General features: G+C 46.9%; 1 protein-coding gene across 3 annotated transcripts in view; it reads left to right on the top strand.

The window, feature by feature from the left end:
* mllt1a (MLLT1 super elongation complex subunit a) overlaps positions 1-17,547 on the top strand; it is a 123,633-nt gene that overhangs the window by 34,321 nt on the left and 71,765 nt on the right. For all 3 annotated transcript variants that reach the window (XR_013495544.1, XM_078198423.1, XM_078198422.1), the window contains exon 2: positions 4,103-4,283. Coding sequence is in view for 2 of the 3 variants with exons in the window: in XM_078198423.1 (XP_078054549.1) it covers positions 4,103-4,283 (181 nt within the window). In the remaining variant the exon portion in view is untranslated. The remainder of the gene's footprint in view (positions 1-4,102; positions 4,284-17,547) is intronic.

Genomic DNA, 17,547 nt, shown 5'->3' with positions numbered 1-17,547 from the left:
TGTGTGACGTGGCCAGACTAGAATGTACTTTCCAATTACCATCAGGTGTGAAAAGAAGCAAACTCTTATGTCAGCGGGTCAAACCGCTGCAACTCTGTGAAAGAATTAAAAGTATTGATGTTTTGATGGGCTCGAGCCCTTCAAAGGAAATGGCTTCACATGGAAGACATTCTGGAGGATAGATATAACCATTTGAGAATTCTTGGGCAAGTGCTGTTTAAGATTGGCATCATTGTTATAGGACTGTGCCATTATTAAATTGATGGCTAATGCAGTCAAAGCTGAAAAGAGTTGCTGTTCTCTACTTGTGTTCTGCATTAAGAGAAAATACATTTCTCCATGTCTTTGGCATCTCCAGATTCAGTCTCCTCTTTATCCTCCTTTATCATCATGGTCCACATAACTCACTCCCAAAACCATTCTATTAACCCATTAGACTACACTTCACAGGAGTATTCTAAACAAATTGACATTGAGCTGCACAAACAGATGTTAAGACATCCTTGGATGGCACAGTGGTTAGCACTGCTGCCTCACGGCACCAGGAACCCGGGTTCGATTCCAGCCTTGGGTGGGTGTCTGTCTGTGTGTTCTCCCCGTGTCTGCGTGGGTTTCCTCCGGGTGCTCCGGTTTCCTCCCACAGAACAAAGATGTGCAGGGTAGGTTGATTGGTCATGCTAAATTGCCCCCTTAGTCAGGGGGCTATGTGGGGGTAGAGCCTGGGTGGGATTGTTGTCGGTGCGGTCTTGATGGGCTGAATGGCCTCCTTCTGCGCTGTAGGGATTCTATGATCATCCTCCCATGCTTCATAAAGTCCAGTTTGCTCAACAGTTAGCTGTTGGATCCTTTCCCATTGGCAGTGCTTCCATCATATGAGTCATTCATACCAACATTTCGGTTAGGAGTAGGACTGGGTTGTTTGGCCCCTCGATCATGCTCTGCCACACCCTCCCCATTGTACTTTCCTCCAGTCTTTCATCTCTCCCACACACTGAGTCTCTGGCCTTTGGTTCATTCCACTCCCCTCACATCTATGCTTGTAAAACCACTATAAAATGTCTTGATTAGTGTTCACTGTAATGACACTTTATCTAGACCTTTTAATCAGCGAGGGGTCTCGTGGGGTCTAGCTTTCCAATTGCAATGCCACTGGACTAAGAAATCATTCCAATGCACCATAAAATCCCTACAGTGCAGAAGGAGGCCATTTGGCCCATCAAGTCTGCACCTATTCTCTGAGTAAGAAGTCTCACAACACCAGGTTAAAGTCCAACAGGTTTATTCTCTGAAACAGCATCTTACCCAGGCCGACCCCTATCCCCATAACCCCACATATTTACCCCGTTAAACCACCTAACCTGCATACCATTGACCTGAGAGGAAACTGGAGCACCCAGAGAAAACCCAGCCTCGGGAAGAACGTGCAAACTCCGCACAGTCACCCAAGGCTTGAATTGAACCTGGGTCCCTGCTGCTGTGAGGGACAGTAAGAAGTCTCTCAACACCAGGTTAAAGTCCAACAGGTTTATTTGGCAGCACTAGCCTTCGGAGTCTCGGGCTCCATCAGGTGAGTGAGGGCTTGTGTTCACAAACAGTTCATATACAAATACAGACACAAACTCAATTTACAAGATAATGGTTGGAATGCGAGTCTTTACAGGTAATCAAGTCTTAAAGATACTGTGAGGCAGCAGTGCTAACCATTGTGCCACCCACTAAAGACTGTGGCTATGATACATTATAGGGATGGAGGCCAGAAATTCCTTCATGTTCAGGGGAAGCTGGACCCTTGTGGAGGCCCAACGACTCCTTGAGAAGGTTTAGCTTGGTCCTCCTGCTTCCAAGCAGCGCAGGTTCCCCTGGCTTAACAGCATTGTAAGAAGTCTAACAACACCAGGTTAAAGTCCAACAGGTTTATTTGGTAGCAAAAGCCACTAGCTTTCGGAACAGGCTGTCCCTTCGTCAGGTGGGTGGGAGTTCTGATTACAAACAGGGCACAAAGACACAAACTCAATTTACATGAATAATGATTGGAATGTGAGTCTTTACAGCTAATCAAGTCTTAAAGGTACAGACAATGTGAGTGGAGGGAGCATTCAGCGCCCACCTGACGAAGGGACAGCCTGTTCCGAAAGCTAGTGGCTTTTGCTACCAAGTAAACCTGTTGGACTTTAACCTGGTGTTGTTCGACGACTTACTGTGTTTACCCGAGTCCAGCGCGGGCATCTCCACATCTTAACAGCATTGAACAGGGCTCTAAGTATGTTGGATCGATTCCCCACCTTGCTTTAGCCAGGAGCCTCAATTCTGGTGGAATTGGGGGTGGGGCATTGATGTTCTGGGTTGTATCCGTACCTGACCATTGAAGATGGCGGGGGTTTGGGAGGGAGGTGTAAAAATGGAAGCCTGCGTTTCGAAGAAAGTGCTGAAGGAAACTGCGATGGCAATAAATATTGGGTCCAATTTTAACTGAGTGGGTTTGGAGCGAGTTAAAATCTCTCTCTCTTTTTTTGTTCTGAAACCATGAACCTAATTTACATTGGTTTCTCCCGATGGAGTTGTATGTAAATAAAATCCCGGAGGTGGGGGAGGGGCGAAGAAAGACAAGTTTGTTCTTTCAAATTGCATGCACGCAATCGTTTCTTTTTAAACATCGCTCATGGGTAATAACAGTAATTGAGGCAAAATTGCACCTTTTGAGTATTTGGGGAGGGAACTCGGCACGATATGAGCCAAGGGCAAAAATGCTGGCCCATACTGGTGTTGGAAACCAGTTGAGATAATGAATTCGGAGTAGCACCAGAAACCTAATGTCTTTTTAATCATGTACTGCTGTTAATAAATTAAATAGGCATGTTTAGGGTTTTCCCACTTGCAGATAGTGAGTCTTAGAATGCAATATTCCCCCCTGCTTTCAGACCATTATCTCCCATATGTTTTCCTAATTCCCCCCCCCTTGACACCTCAAACTACTCTCAATCAGAATTCCCTGCAAACAGATGGCAGTCCAACCCGAGGGCGGCTTTTGCACCAGGAAATCAAACTGACGGTGGACATTTTCTCTTCATCAGATGCACTCTGTAGTGCAAAGAGCACCAGCTATCTGGAAAGCTCCGCATCAGCGATGAATCTGCCACCAGCTAAGGCGGTCGGTGTGAAGTAAATTTCAAAACCCGCCTCTGATGTCCATTCTCCCACGAGGCGTGGGCGTTGCTGGCAAGGCCAACATTTATTGTCCATTCCTGAGATCGATCAAGTCTTTCCAATCGAAGGTGCCAAAAATAGCAAAGGGAAGAGCAGTGCATAAGATTTGATTTATTATTATCGCACGTGTTAGTATACGATGAAAAGTATTGTTTCTTGTGTGCTATACAGACCAAGCATACCGTTCATAGAGAAGGAAAGACGAGGGAGCAGAATGTAGTGTTAGTCATAGCTAGGGGTTTAGAGAAAAATCAACTTAACGCGAGGTAGGTCCATTCAGAAATCCGATGGCAGCAGGGAAGAAGTTCTGTTCTTGAGTTGGTTGGTACACTTTTGTATCTTTTTCCCGATGGAAGAAGGTGGAAGAGAGAATGTCCAGGGTGCGTGGGGCCCTTGATTGTATTGGCTGGTTTCCTGAGGCAGCGGGAAATGTAGACAGAGTCAATGGATGGTTTGCGTGATGAACTGGGCTTTGTTCACGACCCTTTGTTTCTTGAGGTCTAGGACAGAGCAGGAGCCATACCAAGCTGTGATGCAACCCAGAAAGGATGCTTTCTACGGTGCATCTGTAGAAGTTGGTGAGAGTCGTAGCTGACATGCCAAATTTCCTTAATCTTCTGAGAAAGTAGAGGCGTTGGTGGGCTTTCTTAACTATAGCGTTGGCGTGGGGGGGACCAGGACAAGTTGGTGCTCTGGACACAAGGTCGCTCTCATAGATTTTAAGATGTGATAGGTAGTGTTTAAAAACCCGGCCTATTGAAGCTTCATTTATCCCTGAAGGCACCATGCCACCTTTCTGTGGGAAGGAGCAGGTTATCTGCTGAATGTTCTAACATGGCGCCCCATGCCTGTCTGCCTGCCTCATTATCGTGTTTTTCTTTCTTGTGGTTGTTTACAGTGCACCGTGCAGGTTAAATTGGAACTTGGCCACCGTGCCCAGCTGCGGAAAAAGCCCACCACTGAAGGATTCACCCACGATTGGATGGTGTTCGTCAGAGGACCAGAACAAAGCGATATTCAGCACTTTGTGGAAAAAGTGATATTTCGATTGCATGAGAGTTTTCCAAAACCCAAACGAGGTGAGCAGCACTTTTGAAGTGTTTTTAAATTCTCTTTTGGGAACATTCTGATTTTTTCCCAAGTTTTTAAGATTCTGGTCAGGTTTGGGACTGGTTAGGACTGGAGGTGGGTTTAAGGAAATAATAACGGCATTTGACAAAACTAGTTCTGCCTCGCTGGGGCAATTGAACTAAGGATGTGTGGAATTGTAGACCACCAATCTCCAGCGTTGTTATAATTCGGTATATAATTATTTCTCTTCCATCCTCTGTAACACTGAAAGGGATTGCTTGTACCCACACATGTATTGCTGTTCCACCACTCTGTATAGAACAGACATGACGTTCTTGTTTTGAAGGCCAGTGGATTTGAAGGAGCTGAAATTCCTTTTAAACACCTCTCTTTGATCCTACCTCTCTCACTGTCTTCTTCTCTTTCTTTCAAGGTTTGTGCAGGTACATTCTCCCCATTCTGTCCCAACTGCAAACTATTTACTAATCAGCCCTGTGCTCACTGACCCACATTGGCTCCCAGTTCAGCCAGGCCTCGATTTAAAACACTAACCTTTTTGTTCCGAACCCTCTGTGGCCACACCCTTCTCTGGCTCCGTGACCTCCTCTGGCTCTGCAATGCTGCAAGAACATAATGTTCCTCCAGCTCTGACCTCTGGTGCACCCCGTACTTCCTTTGACCCATCAGTAAGAGCCTAGCCTTCAACTGCTGAGATCCAACTTTCTGTCACTCCCTCCTTATAACCCTTTATGCCGCCTTTTCCTCCTTTTAAAGCCCTTCTTGAAATCATTTCTTTGACCTCAATTTTGGTCATTTGTCCTAATGTCTCTTTGTTGTTTTCCTCAGTATTTGTCTGATTCTGATTTTGTGAAACACCTTGAGATATTTTACTATGCTGATGGTGCTACTTAAATGTAAGTTGTTAATTTGTCTATTTTCTCTCTCTACTTGATCTCTTGTCCACTGCTTGTTTCCCCCCAATTATTACTGTACTTTTTTTTTCTGTTCCTGTTTTCCATTATTTTTGCCCTCTTGTCTCTGACTTCCTTTCAAGGCCTTTACCCTGACCTCTCCTACCTCTGTTCACGCCTTGCCTTTATTTGATTTTGTCATTTGCTTTCCTGCTGCAGCAGTTCTCCTTCATAATCTATTCCTCTATCTATCTATCTGCCTGCTTTCTTCCTCCATATACTTGTTGCTTCAGTACACACATGCAAACTCTTTTGTGTGTCTTCACTATCTGCTTGGTCTGTATTTCTCTCCACCCCATCCACTGCATCTGATATTTTGTAGTTCCTGAGGCTGCCTCAACTCTTTTTTTTTCTCTTTCTGGTCCCTGCTGTCACCTTCCGTGCTCTGCAATGCTGACCCCTCGCCCCCAGCCCAGCCCCATGTGAACCTGTGTACTTGCGTCCCTCTTGAAACTGGTTCTTGAACTGATTTGTCACTGTTTCTTGGCTACCATCCTATGTTGTACGCATGTACCTTTTGGTAAACAGAGATCCAGAGCTGGATAAAGCCATTCAGTCCACTTTCTCCAGAGTTAAAGCATGATGGACTATCATGGACGTTGCTGTCTACTTTAGAGGATTCCAATTTTGTTCCTGAACAATTTTTTGCACCCTTGGAAAGAAATGTTGCTACTTCTCTCTCTAACCGTCAGTTCAGTCTCTCAACAAATAGTGACCCTGCTCCATGTAAAGATCCCACTTTCGACCCTATTATCTCTGTCAAATTGTTGCCCCCCCACCACCATGTCCCTTTGCCCCCCCCCCCCCATGTTTGTCTCCCCTCCCCATCTCCCTGTTCTTCTGTTCGCATCTTTCTGATAATTACTCTCAACACTTTTTTACTTTTGGTTCTGGTTTTATCCGTGGAATTGGGCTTTTAGTTTCAGGCAGCTTCTTATTTTCTGCTCAGTTGCATGAAGTGTTCAGAAAGTTGCTCCCGTTCGCAAGATAGGATTAATTCAAATGATTCATTCAAAAATACCCAAATGGTAAGTCGGCATAAATGGAAGGTGGTGAAAAGTAAATTTGGAATAAATACCGGGGGGGGAAAAAAAATGTTTTCACAATCTACCAAGCAAGGTGCGAATCTTTTAGCCGAATAGGGGGTAGATTTTGTGGGGTAATCCAGGGGCGGCACAGTGGTTAGCATTGCTGCCTCACAACGTCAGGGACGCGGGTTCAATTCCCAGCTTGGTTCACTGTCTGTGTGGAGTTTGCACGTTCTCCCATGTCTGTGTGGAATTCCTCCGGTTTCCCCCCTCGGTCCAAAGATGTGCGGGTTAGGTGGATTGACCATGCTAAATTGACCCTTTGTGTCAGGAGGACTGGCTAGGGTAAATGCAGTAAGAAGTTTAACAACAGGTTAAAGTCCAACAGGTTTATTTGATAGCAAAAGCCACACAAGCTTTCGGAGCCTTGAGCCCCTTCTTCAGGTGCGCACTCACCTGAAGAAGTGTGTTTACCCCAGTCCAACGCCGGCATCTCCACATCTAGGGTAAATGCATGGGGTTATGGGAATAGGGCCTGGGTGGGATTGTGGTTGGTGCAGACTCGATGGGCTGAATGGGCTCCTTCTGCACTGTCGGGTTTCTATGATCATCATCTCCACCCCACTGACACCGTTACACGGGGTAGTAGACTTTATATTTCGCTCACCCATCTCTTTTTTACCCTTAAATTTAATTACCCTCTCCACCCTCCAACTATTTGGATTTTCTGCTGATTGCCCAGTTTCCACATCGTTCCCAAACCCTGACGTGACACTTTCTCCCACTCTTCCATTGGGCAACCTTACTGCCATCAGAGGGCTTTGTGACAAGTGACCCCATAGTGCAGCTATGTCTGAATCCAGGTACGTTCATTCGATCCCTGACCCCTCCGCTTTGTCTCCTTAGCTTTGTATTTCCTGACCAAGAGCTGCCATGATTGAATTATCTCTCACTCCCCACGCTGTCTCTATCAGTTGCCAAATGTCTCTTACACCTTCTAATGAAAACTGAATTATTCACTTGTAACTTCCCCTCTATTTAAATTGATCAATTTATGTAACTTCACTATTAACTATTAGAGTTGGAACAGTGGTTAGCACGGCTGCCTCACAGCGCCAGGGACCCGGGTTCAATTCTGGCCTTGGGTGACTGTCTGTGTGGAGTCTGCACGTTCTCCCCGTGTCTGCGTGGGTTTCCTCCGGGTGCTCCGGATTCCTCCCACACTCCAAAGATATGCTGGTTAAGTGGATTGGCTATGCTAAATTGGCCCTTAGTGTCGCAAGATATATATGGATTAGGAGGGTTAGTGGGGTAAAACATATGGGGTTACTGGGATAGGGCCTGGGAAGAGTCGATGCAGACTCGACAGGCTGACTGGCCTCATGCTGCAGGGATTCTGTGAACTGTTATCGGTGTCATGTCTTTTGCTAATCAGGCCTTCGTTTGTGCCGAGTCCTTGTCTATCCTGAATGATTGAACAATCTGTTCAAGCAGTACGCTATAGACAGTCAAAGCGATCCCACAACCATCTGATAGATGAAAGCTCTGCAGTGCTGCCACTTCCAGTTGTGAATGATGGTGAGCAATTAAAGTAACGGGAGGAGAACACTCCGTGGACATCTCCGTCCTCAATGATGGTGGAACCCAGCATAAGGCGAGGCTGAGGCATCTGCAGTTGCCTTCAGCCAGGAGTGCCAAGTGGATGATCCATCTTGACCGACCTCCCTGAGGTTTCCAGCGTCACTGACAGTCTTCAGCCAATTCACTTCACTTTGTCATACAGAGCGCACCAGATAGGACAAAAACTGGCCCCATCGAGGAGCTCTTAGTACAATGGAGGATTGTGGGAATTGAACAGGGTCGGAGCCAACTGTTCACTGGTTGGAGTCATACCTGGCACAGAGCATGATGGTTACGATTGATAGAGATCAATCATCTCCATCCCAGGACATCACTGCAGGGGTTCCTCAGGGTAGTGTCCCAGGCCCAACCGTCTTCAATGCTTCATCAATGACCTTCCCTCTGTTATATGGTCAGAAGTGGGGATATTTGCTGATGACCGCACAATATTCAGTTCCACCCTCACATGCCCATTCAGGTAATGAAGCAGACCACCACCATCTAGGACAAAGCAGTCCACTTGATTGGCATGCCATCCGCCACCTTTAAACATTGATGCGCGCGCGCCCAAACCACTGGTACATCATGGCAGCAGTGTACGCCATCTAGAAGATGCACTGCAGCAGCTCACCAATAATTCTTCAACGGCACCTTCCAAGTCTGCAGCCTATAAGAACAAGGTCAGCAGGCCTGTTTGCAAGCCCCTTCCCCTCCCAAAGTCGCATACCACCTGACATGGAAACATATCACCATTCCTTCATTGTGGCTGGGTCAAAGTGCTGGAGTTTCCTACCTAATGACACGATGGGTCTACCTGCACCACACAGTTCAAGAAGTGGCTCTCCCAGCAGTCTCTCAAGAAACTAGGAATGGGCAACAAACGCTGGCCTTGACAGCGTCACTCACATCCCATGAATTACAAAAAACTTAATGTACACAAGATCAGTTAACCTGATTTTTCAGCTAATTTCTTAGATCTTTTCCTTATTTCATATTGAAACTTGAATTAGATCATTTCCTCATCTCTGGGGTTCTTCTGATTAGTATCTCACGTTAGACTCTTACAGAATATCTTGCAACAGATTACACACTGCAAATACCCCAATTCTCTTTGACACTAATCATCAAACTGGGATGGCCTTTTAGAATTAGGTAGATTGGCCATGCTAAATTGCCTTTTCATGTCCAAAGACGTGTAGGTTAGGCGGATTGGCCATGGTAAATGTGCAGAGTTATGGGGATAGGATGGAGGGGAGGGCCTGGGTAGGATGCTCTTTTGGAGAGTTGGTGCAGTCTCGATGGGCTGAATGGTCTTCTGCACTGAAGGGATTCTGTGGTTCTTCTCTTGTCCGAATGGGCATCTTACTGATCTGAGTGTTCCTGATTTTGTCATCTTTGGCACGACAAATCCTGAAGCTCACTCTTGACCCTACGTTTTTCTTGGGTAATGCATCTCGCTTTATCATGCCTGCTGACTCGAAAGATTTTATTGCACTTGGCAATTATCAGTCTCATGCATTTTGAGCCAACTTTCCCTCTGCTCGTATCCTCGAAGGGCAGTGTTGTAGTTTTATTGAAAGAAGTAATAACTGCCTTGTTGCTTTTCCCACAGCTGCTGTTCACCCATTGCTAAAATTCCAAACATGCTGAGAATTCTCTTACTGACCTATTTTCATAATTAATTTACGAGCGCTCCCAGAGATACTTCTGAGGGTTTGGCTCCCTTTTCTCTGCCAACTAGAATCTTGATGTTCTTGGTAAATGATCACGCCTTCATGACTTCATTCTAAGCTGCTGTCATGATGCTAAGAATGTTTGGATTGCGTTACATGGAAGAAATCTTGTGCGCACATTCTCCTGTCAAAGTTTATTAGTGTCACAAGTAGGCTTACATTAACGCTGCAATGAAGTTACTGTGAAAATCCCCTAGTCACCACACTCTGCTGCCTGTTTGGATACACTGAGGGAGAATTTAGCATGGCCAATGCACCCTAACCAGCACGTCTTTCAGACTGTGGGAGGAAACCGGAACACCTGGACGAAACCCACACAGACACGGGGAGAATATGCAGACACTGACCCAAGCCGGGAATTGAACCCAGGTCTCTGGCACTGAGAGGCAGCAGTGCTAACCACTGTGCCATCCCTTAAAAGACCACCCGAATCTCCCATGTTGCCATTATTGGCAAAATGGACAAAGGCCCAAGAATTGGCAATTGTCTTATTCTCAGCTAGATATCGCTGATTGATGTTTGAAGCCACACACGATAAGTGGTGTTGGCATTGCTCATCGCTGAAGACATTGCTTTGTTTTGCTGCTCGGGCGCATTGATAGTTGATTTGCAAATGCTTCCAAAACCTTCCAAAGAAATCTCTGTGGGAGGTGAGACAGTCCCCTAACAGGAGATTCTGGCGCACTCATGGTTTCCTCATCATTGCTCAATGTTGGATTGACGTTCGACTTGCGAGTCCGTAGAGAAAGAAGGTAGGCCGGGATTTTCCAGACCCGCCACAAGGGGCACGGCAAGCCGGGCAGAAATCCATAGAGAAAGCTAAAATACAATGTAAAATCAAACTGAAATGGGCCCAAGAGCAGGATGCTAGGACTTCAGTTTGTAGGGGTGGCATCTCTGTCTGCCTTAAAACGGGTAACACGGTGGCCCAGTGGTTAGCACTGCTGCCTCACAGCGCCAGGGATGTAGGTTTGATTCCCGGCTTGGGTCACTGTCTTTATGGAGTTTGCACATTCTCCCCGTGTCTGCGTGGGTTTCCTCTGGGTGCTCCAGTTTCCTCCCAGACTCCAAAGATGTGCAGGTTAGGTGGATTGGCTAAATTGCCCCATGTGTCTGGGGGACTCGATAGGGTGGATGCATGGGGTTGTGGGGATGGGGCCTGGGTGGGATTGTGGTTGGTGCAGACTCGATGGGCTGAATGGCCTCCTTGTAGGATTCTGTGATTCTATGAAAACTGCAATCCTCGGATCAACTGCACCACATTGATATTCTTTGGTGTTGCTCTTTCAGAAGATGATTGGCTGGGTTTTTTCGGACCCTGTGAGGTGTACGGCGAGCCAGGCAAAAGTCCATTGACTTTCGGCAGGAGCAGAAAATTCCGGCTTTAGTGTTCTCCTTAGGATGTTTCTTAAGTTACTAAATGGAATTGGGGCACAAGTGTCTTCCTCCACCTGGGGATGATCAAATATCAAGGGCATATATGGTCAATGGTTGGCAAAACGCAAAGAGCTCAATTTAAAAAAAAAGAGATTTCAGAAGATGCAGAGGCGACTTTCTGGAATGGTATGAAGGATAGAGAATCGAGAGAAACTTAATTTTTCCTCTGGAGTAGGAAAGGTTAAGGGCAACTTTGACACTGCTCAAAATCAGGATTGGTTTTGATAAGAGTAAATGAGGATTGGTACCAGAACAGAGGGATTTATGGTAATTGGCAAATGAACTAGACGCACCATGAGGAAATTATTCTTTTTACGTGTTATAGTCTGGAATGTAATGCCTAAAAGGTTTGTGAAAGCAGGTTCAATTACAACCATCAAAACAGTACTGGATAACCATCTGAAAATTTGCAGGATTTTGGGGACAGAGCGGGGAGAATAGCTCTCTGAAAGAGTCACCACAAGCATGATGGGTAAAAATGGTCTCCTCTCGCACTATCATTTTGTCGAATCTATTTTCATTCCCCACTCAATAAAGGCTGTGCTGTGATCAGTGAGGGACAGTTCGAAGATTGGGTTGAAAGAATCACTTGAGGGCTTCTTTCAAACCACCACCCCCCCCCGACCGATTTTCCATTCTTACAGATGAGTGCATCCCCCAAAGTGCTCACTGTGAAGTCCCCATGGCACATACCTGTTTCTGGAAAATGAGACGCTTCGACCAGTTCACACACCTCAAACACTTTACAAGATGAACAAGAAGACAAGACTTGGTGCATGGTCCACTTTTATTAACAAGTTCAATAAATATTAACACGCAGTTGCTTTTCCCAAATTATCTAATTTCTATCTGCCTAAGATTCTAATACTACCCGCGCTGATGAACTTGACCGAGCCATGGATCCGATTATCTGAGTCTCTGCCATCCCAGGGTCGTCATCATCGAATCCCTACAGTTAAGGAGGCCATTCGGCCCATTGAGTCTGCACCAACTCTCAGACAGAAGATCCCTCCCAGACCCTTTCCTGTAACCCCCAGTATTTACTCCGCTGATCCCCCTAACCTACTTATCTTGGGACACCAAAGGGGCAATTTAACATGGCCAATCCATCTAATCTGCACAAGGTGATTCTCATACGCCCTCTTCCAAAGAACAAAGAAAATTACAGCACAGGAACAGACCCTTCGGCCCACCAAGCCTGTTCGGCCATGCTGCCCGACTGAACTAAAACCCCCTACCCTCGCGGGGACCATATCCCTCTATTCCCAACCTTTTCATGTATTTGTCAAAACGTCCCTTAAAAGTCACTACCGTATCTGTTTCCACTACCTGGCAGTGAGTTCCAGGCACCCACCACCCTCTGTGGGGGGGGAAAAAAAAACTTGCTTCATATATCTCCTTTAAATTTTGCCCCTCGTACCTTAAACCTATGCCCCCTAGTCCGTCCCTGGGTTGCCACCGAGTCTTGTCTATAATCTTCACTGCAGGTCATGCCGTGTCTTTGCTGGCGGTGTCCTCCAAGTGTCTCCTCTTATCCCCCTCTTCGTGTCCTTCCAGAAGATTCCCTGGCCTGCAGCCGATGAGATTACCAAGTTGAAATGAGGGACTACGTGACCATCTGCCAAAAATGACCAGGGTCAAGTCCTTCCGACCTCTGCTGCTGGGGCATGCCCTGGCTTCCCCTGACCTGTATTGTTTTGGGCCTTGGTCTGTCCAGGTTCACTGCGATCCTTACTGTAGGAGCAGTTTGCTACAGCAGTTTAATTTAGAGTCCAATTGTCCATTGGGCCTACAATTCAGGCCGTTGGCCATCCGGGCACAGTCTCTGCTCTTGATCAAGTGAGCATCAGTGAACTGGATCTCACAACTCAAATCAAACTCCCACAGGCAAACACCAGAGTCACAGCAAACAGTCCTAATCCCTAACCCAGCTTGTTCAGGTGGCTTACCACATACGCTATGGCCACTAGCTCGGCAGCCTGGGTGCTCACCTATGTGGAAATTCTTAAAGCCATCTCCATCAGGGGCTTGCCTTGCTAGTCACCCACATAGATGCTGCTCCCTGTCTTTCTGTTCTCATCCTCCATTGTAGAGGATCTGTCCACAAAAATATTCAGGGCCTATTTCTCTGCTTCCCTGATTCTCCCATAGCTCAAGTTGTCAGCTGGGAAGGTAGGGGTCTTTGGTGTGCTTTAGCGCGATATTGCTGCCCTGGAGCATGTGGGCCAACATGCTGTACGGTTTTCACTAACTGTCCCGTCTTTAATCCGGACATCCCACAATAACTGTTTGGGGTGTGCGTTCCATGAGAATGGTCAATGGATTCAGCCCAAAGGTGTAACTGAAATGTTGTACCACTCAGGAAACTGCCAGAAGATGCTTCTCGCACAGTGAGAAACCCTGTTCGGCTGGGGTTAGGAGCTGAGAGGCAGAGGCCATCGGACCATGCCCCTCGTGGCGCTCCTGCAGGATTCCGGCCACAAGTGTGTTATCCATGAATGCTACTTCTAGCGCAAAGGGGAGAGCCGGGTTTGGTATCTGCAGTGCTGGGGCCTGCGCTAGGGCCTACTTTAAATCCGAGACCCAGCCTGTGTGCGCTACTCGGTCCATTCCCATGGGGCAATTTTCTATAAGGGGTCTGATAAGGGTGGCTTTGGCAGCAAAGCCATCGACGTGGTTTCGGCAGGTACCCTCCCCCAAACCCAGAAAACGCACTGAGCGCGAGGGGAAGGCATAATACTGACTCAATCCACTTTCTATCTCGTGCTACCCCTGGATCAGTGCTGTCCCTAAGTATGAGACCTGCGATCTCATCATCTGGGCCATTTTGGGGTTGATGTTCGGGCCGAGCACAGCGAGGAGGTTCAGCAATTCTTCGGGGGGAGGGGGTGTTTCCCCCTTGGTCTCAGTCTGGAGGAGGAGATCGCCCACATTCTGCACTGCACTAAACATCTGGGTTTTGCAAGCCTCTCTAGACCTTTGGCGAGTGTCTGGTGGAATCTGGAGGGTGAATTATGGAAGCCCTGGGGGAGGGAGGTCTAAGTGTATTGTTGACCTTGAAAGGTGAACGCAAACTTATACTGACATTGCCGCTTTAGGGGAATCGACCAGAAGCCATTGCTAATGTCTAACACTGAAATATTTGGCATGTGGGGCCTGTCTTATCATGGACTTGGGGCTGGTCACTACCGTGGGTGCTGTGATTGGGGTAGTTTTGTTAAGCTCCTGGTAGTCGATCGTCAGCCTCCACGATCCACCTGGTTTCCTTATTGGCCAAATTGGGGAATTTTTGGATGAGGCAAGACTCCTTGCTATATTGAACTATTGATGACCTTGGCCACCTCCTCTTCGGCTTGTCTGAGGAAGCCGTACTGCCTTTGGGGTTTTAGGTCGGGCCCTTCTATAACTACTTCCCCTGTCATCGGCCACAGTCATGTTTATGGCTTGTGAATGCTTTTGCGTGCTTTGCAATGAATCCCCGTACCCCCTGGTCAACACTAATTTCTGTGGGCTTTATCCATAACTCCCCAACTGTACAAATCCTGTCTGTATCGATCCCCATGGTGACCTCTGGTGCCTCACTTGTCTGGGCTATCAGCCACGCACAGCAATTCGCTAGGTCAAAGGAGCGATTACACCTTCGCATGAAATTGAGCCCAGGGCATGCTCTGCTTCTGGGTGGAGGTCAACTAATATGGCAGGGTGATAGCAACACTACGTCTCCCATCTGAACTCTGGCCCATTGGGCCTACAACTCAGGCTGTTGGCCATCTGACCACATGTCCACCTTGTGTGTATATATGTGTGCTGATCAGATAAATTATCAGAATCTGTCCCTAAGATCATACTTCGCCAGTATTTAGCAGAATTAAATATCCCTAATTTCAGATTATGAACTTTCTCGCTAATCGGGTTACACTGGAACATACCCAAATCTAATGGGTAGAGCTACTTTCGTGGGATGTGGCTGTCATTGACAACACTTGTTGCCCATCCCTAATTGTCCTTGAACTGAGTGGCTTGCTAGGCCATGTTGGTGTGGGTCTGGAGTCACATGTGGGCCAGGTTTCCATCCCGAAAAGGGCTTTACTGAACAAGATGGTTCCATTCCTGAGACTAGCTTTATAGTTCCAGCTTTATTAATTGAATTTATGTTTGATGGGATTTGAATCCATGTCCCCAGAGCATTAGTCTGGGCCTCTGGGTAACTGGTCCAGTGACATTACCACTAAGCCATTGTCTCCTCTTAGTTGACCGGAGGCTGCTGTAGCTGCAGTGATTGCTAACATGGATTGGTGTTTGCTTCCTATCTCTTGCATTGAACCTGCAAGGGAAAAGAGTGATAATTTTGCACATTTTGCTTGATAAAATGGGAATAACTATATTTAGCATTGCTCACACGGGCATAAAATCATTATAGTTAGCTTTTGTATGCTTAACTTTGAAAGCTCAATCACTGAATCTTCCCAGCAATCCGTGAAACAAAGATCTCTGTTTGTTCTGATAGCTTAGTTAACATCGAAGATTCCAGTATACTATTCATAGATTGGTTGCAGCACAGAAGGAGGCCATTCGGCCCAATCCATGCTGGCTCTCTGCAAGAGCAACTGAGCAAGTCCCACTCCCCTGTAGTCCTGCACAGGGGCAGCACGGTGACGGTGGTTAGCACAGCTGCCTCACAGTGGCAGAGACCCGGGTTCGATTCCTGGCTTGGGTCACTGTCTGTGTGGAGTTTGAATGTTCTCCCCGAGGCTGCGTGGATTTCCTCCGGGTGCTCCGGTTTCCTCCCACAGTCCAAAGATGTGCGGGTTAGCTTTAATGGCCATGCTAAATTGCCCCTTAATGTTAGAGAGATTAGCAAGGTAAATATGTGGAGTTAGGGGGATAGGACCTGGGTGAGATTGTTCTTGGTGTAGGCTTGATGGGCCGAATGGCCACCTGCTGCACTGTAGGGATTCTATGATTCTAACTTTCTCTTCTGATGATCCAATTTCTTTGGAAGCCATGTGCCACACCACACTTTCAGGCAGTGCCCTAGATCCTAATCACTCGCTGCTCATGTTGCCATTGCCTTTTTTGCCATTTATCTTAAATATATGCCCTCCTGTTCTCAACCCTACCACTAATGGGAGCAGTTCCTCCCTATCTGCTATGTCCAGATCTCCTCATGAAGTAAAGTTAGAGGGCCTGCTGGAGCCCTGGCAAACATTCATCCCTCAAACAATAAAAACAATTGAGTTGCTCTGTTGTCTCATTTACTGACTTGTGGTCAAACAGCTCTGTGTAAAACATGGTTGATACATTGACTTACTTTGCCAAAGAGCTAATACACCGTATATGAAATACTTTGGGATGTATTCAATTTTGGTATCAATGCACATTCATTCATTATGATGTGGAGTTGCTGGCGTTGGACTGGGGTGGGCACAGTAAGAAGTCTCACAACACCAGGTTAAAGTCCAGCAGGTTTATTTGGTAGCCCAAGCTTTCGGAGCACTGCTCCTTCATAGAATCACTCCAGTGCAGAAGGAGGCCATTTGGCCCATCGAGTCTGCACCGACCACAATCCCACCCCGGCCCTACCCCCACATATTTATCCGCTAATCCCTCTAATCTACGCATCTCAGGACTCTAAGGGGTAATTTTTAACCTGGCCAATCAACCTAACCTGCACATCTTTGAACTGTGGGAGAAAACCGGAGCACCCGGAGGAAACCCACGCAGACACGCAGAGGAGAATGTGCAAACTCCACACAGACAGTGACCCGAGCCAGGAATCGAACCCGGGACCCTGGAGCTGTGAAACAGCAGTGCTAACCACTATGCTACCGTGCCGCCCACTCTCCCACTCACCTGATGAAGGAGCGAGACTCTGGAAGCTTGTGCTATCAAATAAACCTGTTGGACTTTAACCTGTTGTTGTGTTCCTTCTGACCATTCATTCTTAAGTTGAGAATTTTTTTAGCAGCTTTACAGAAGCCTTAAAAAAAACTCTCAAATACCGGAAGGAATGATCATGAGAAGAACCACTTAACAAACCCTAACTGAGCATAATACAGCATCAGCTTTTTCCTGTCACTCTAGAGCTATCAAACCCCATGTCCAAGATGGGTCATTAACCTGCTGTGCCATCTCAGTCCCCTCTCGGCTATACTCATGCCACTGTGACACCACAGTCACTCCTTGATTACCACCACCACAATCAACCTTGGCCTACAGGTACAAGGTTACCAACAGAGGTTTGTGGCAACATGGGGAAGAGTAACTATAGATGCACAAATTTTGGACCTCCCTTTTTAGCTGTGCAGGCATGCTGCAGAAGGTAGAATAGGCTAAAGAACTATTGAATACCTATAGTGCAGAAAGAGGCCATTCGGCCCATTGAGTCTGCACTTGCTGTCTGAAAGAGCATCTTGCCCAGGCCTCACCCCCCCCCCCCCCCCCCAAAATTCCCTGTAACCCCGTGCATTTACCATGACTAAT

Source organism: Mustelus asterias, chromosome 26 (genome assembly GCF_964213995.1).
Source record: "Mustelus asterias chromosome 26, sMusAst1.hap1.1, whole genome shotgun sequence".
NCBI classification, from domain to species: Eukaryota; Metazoa; Chordata; class Chondrichthyes; order Carcharhiniformes; family Triakidae; genus Mustelus; species Mustelus asterias.
This window is presented reverse-complemented; position numbering and strand designations above follow the sequence as displayed.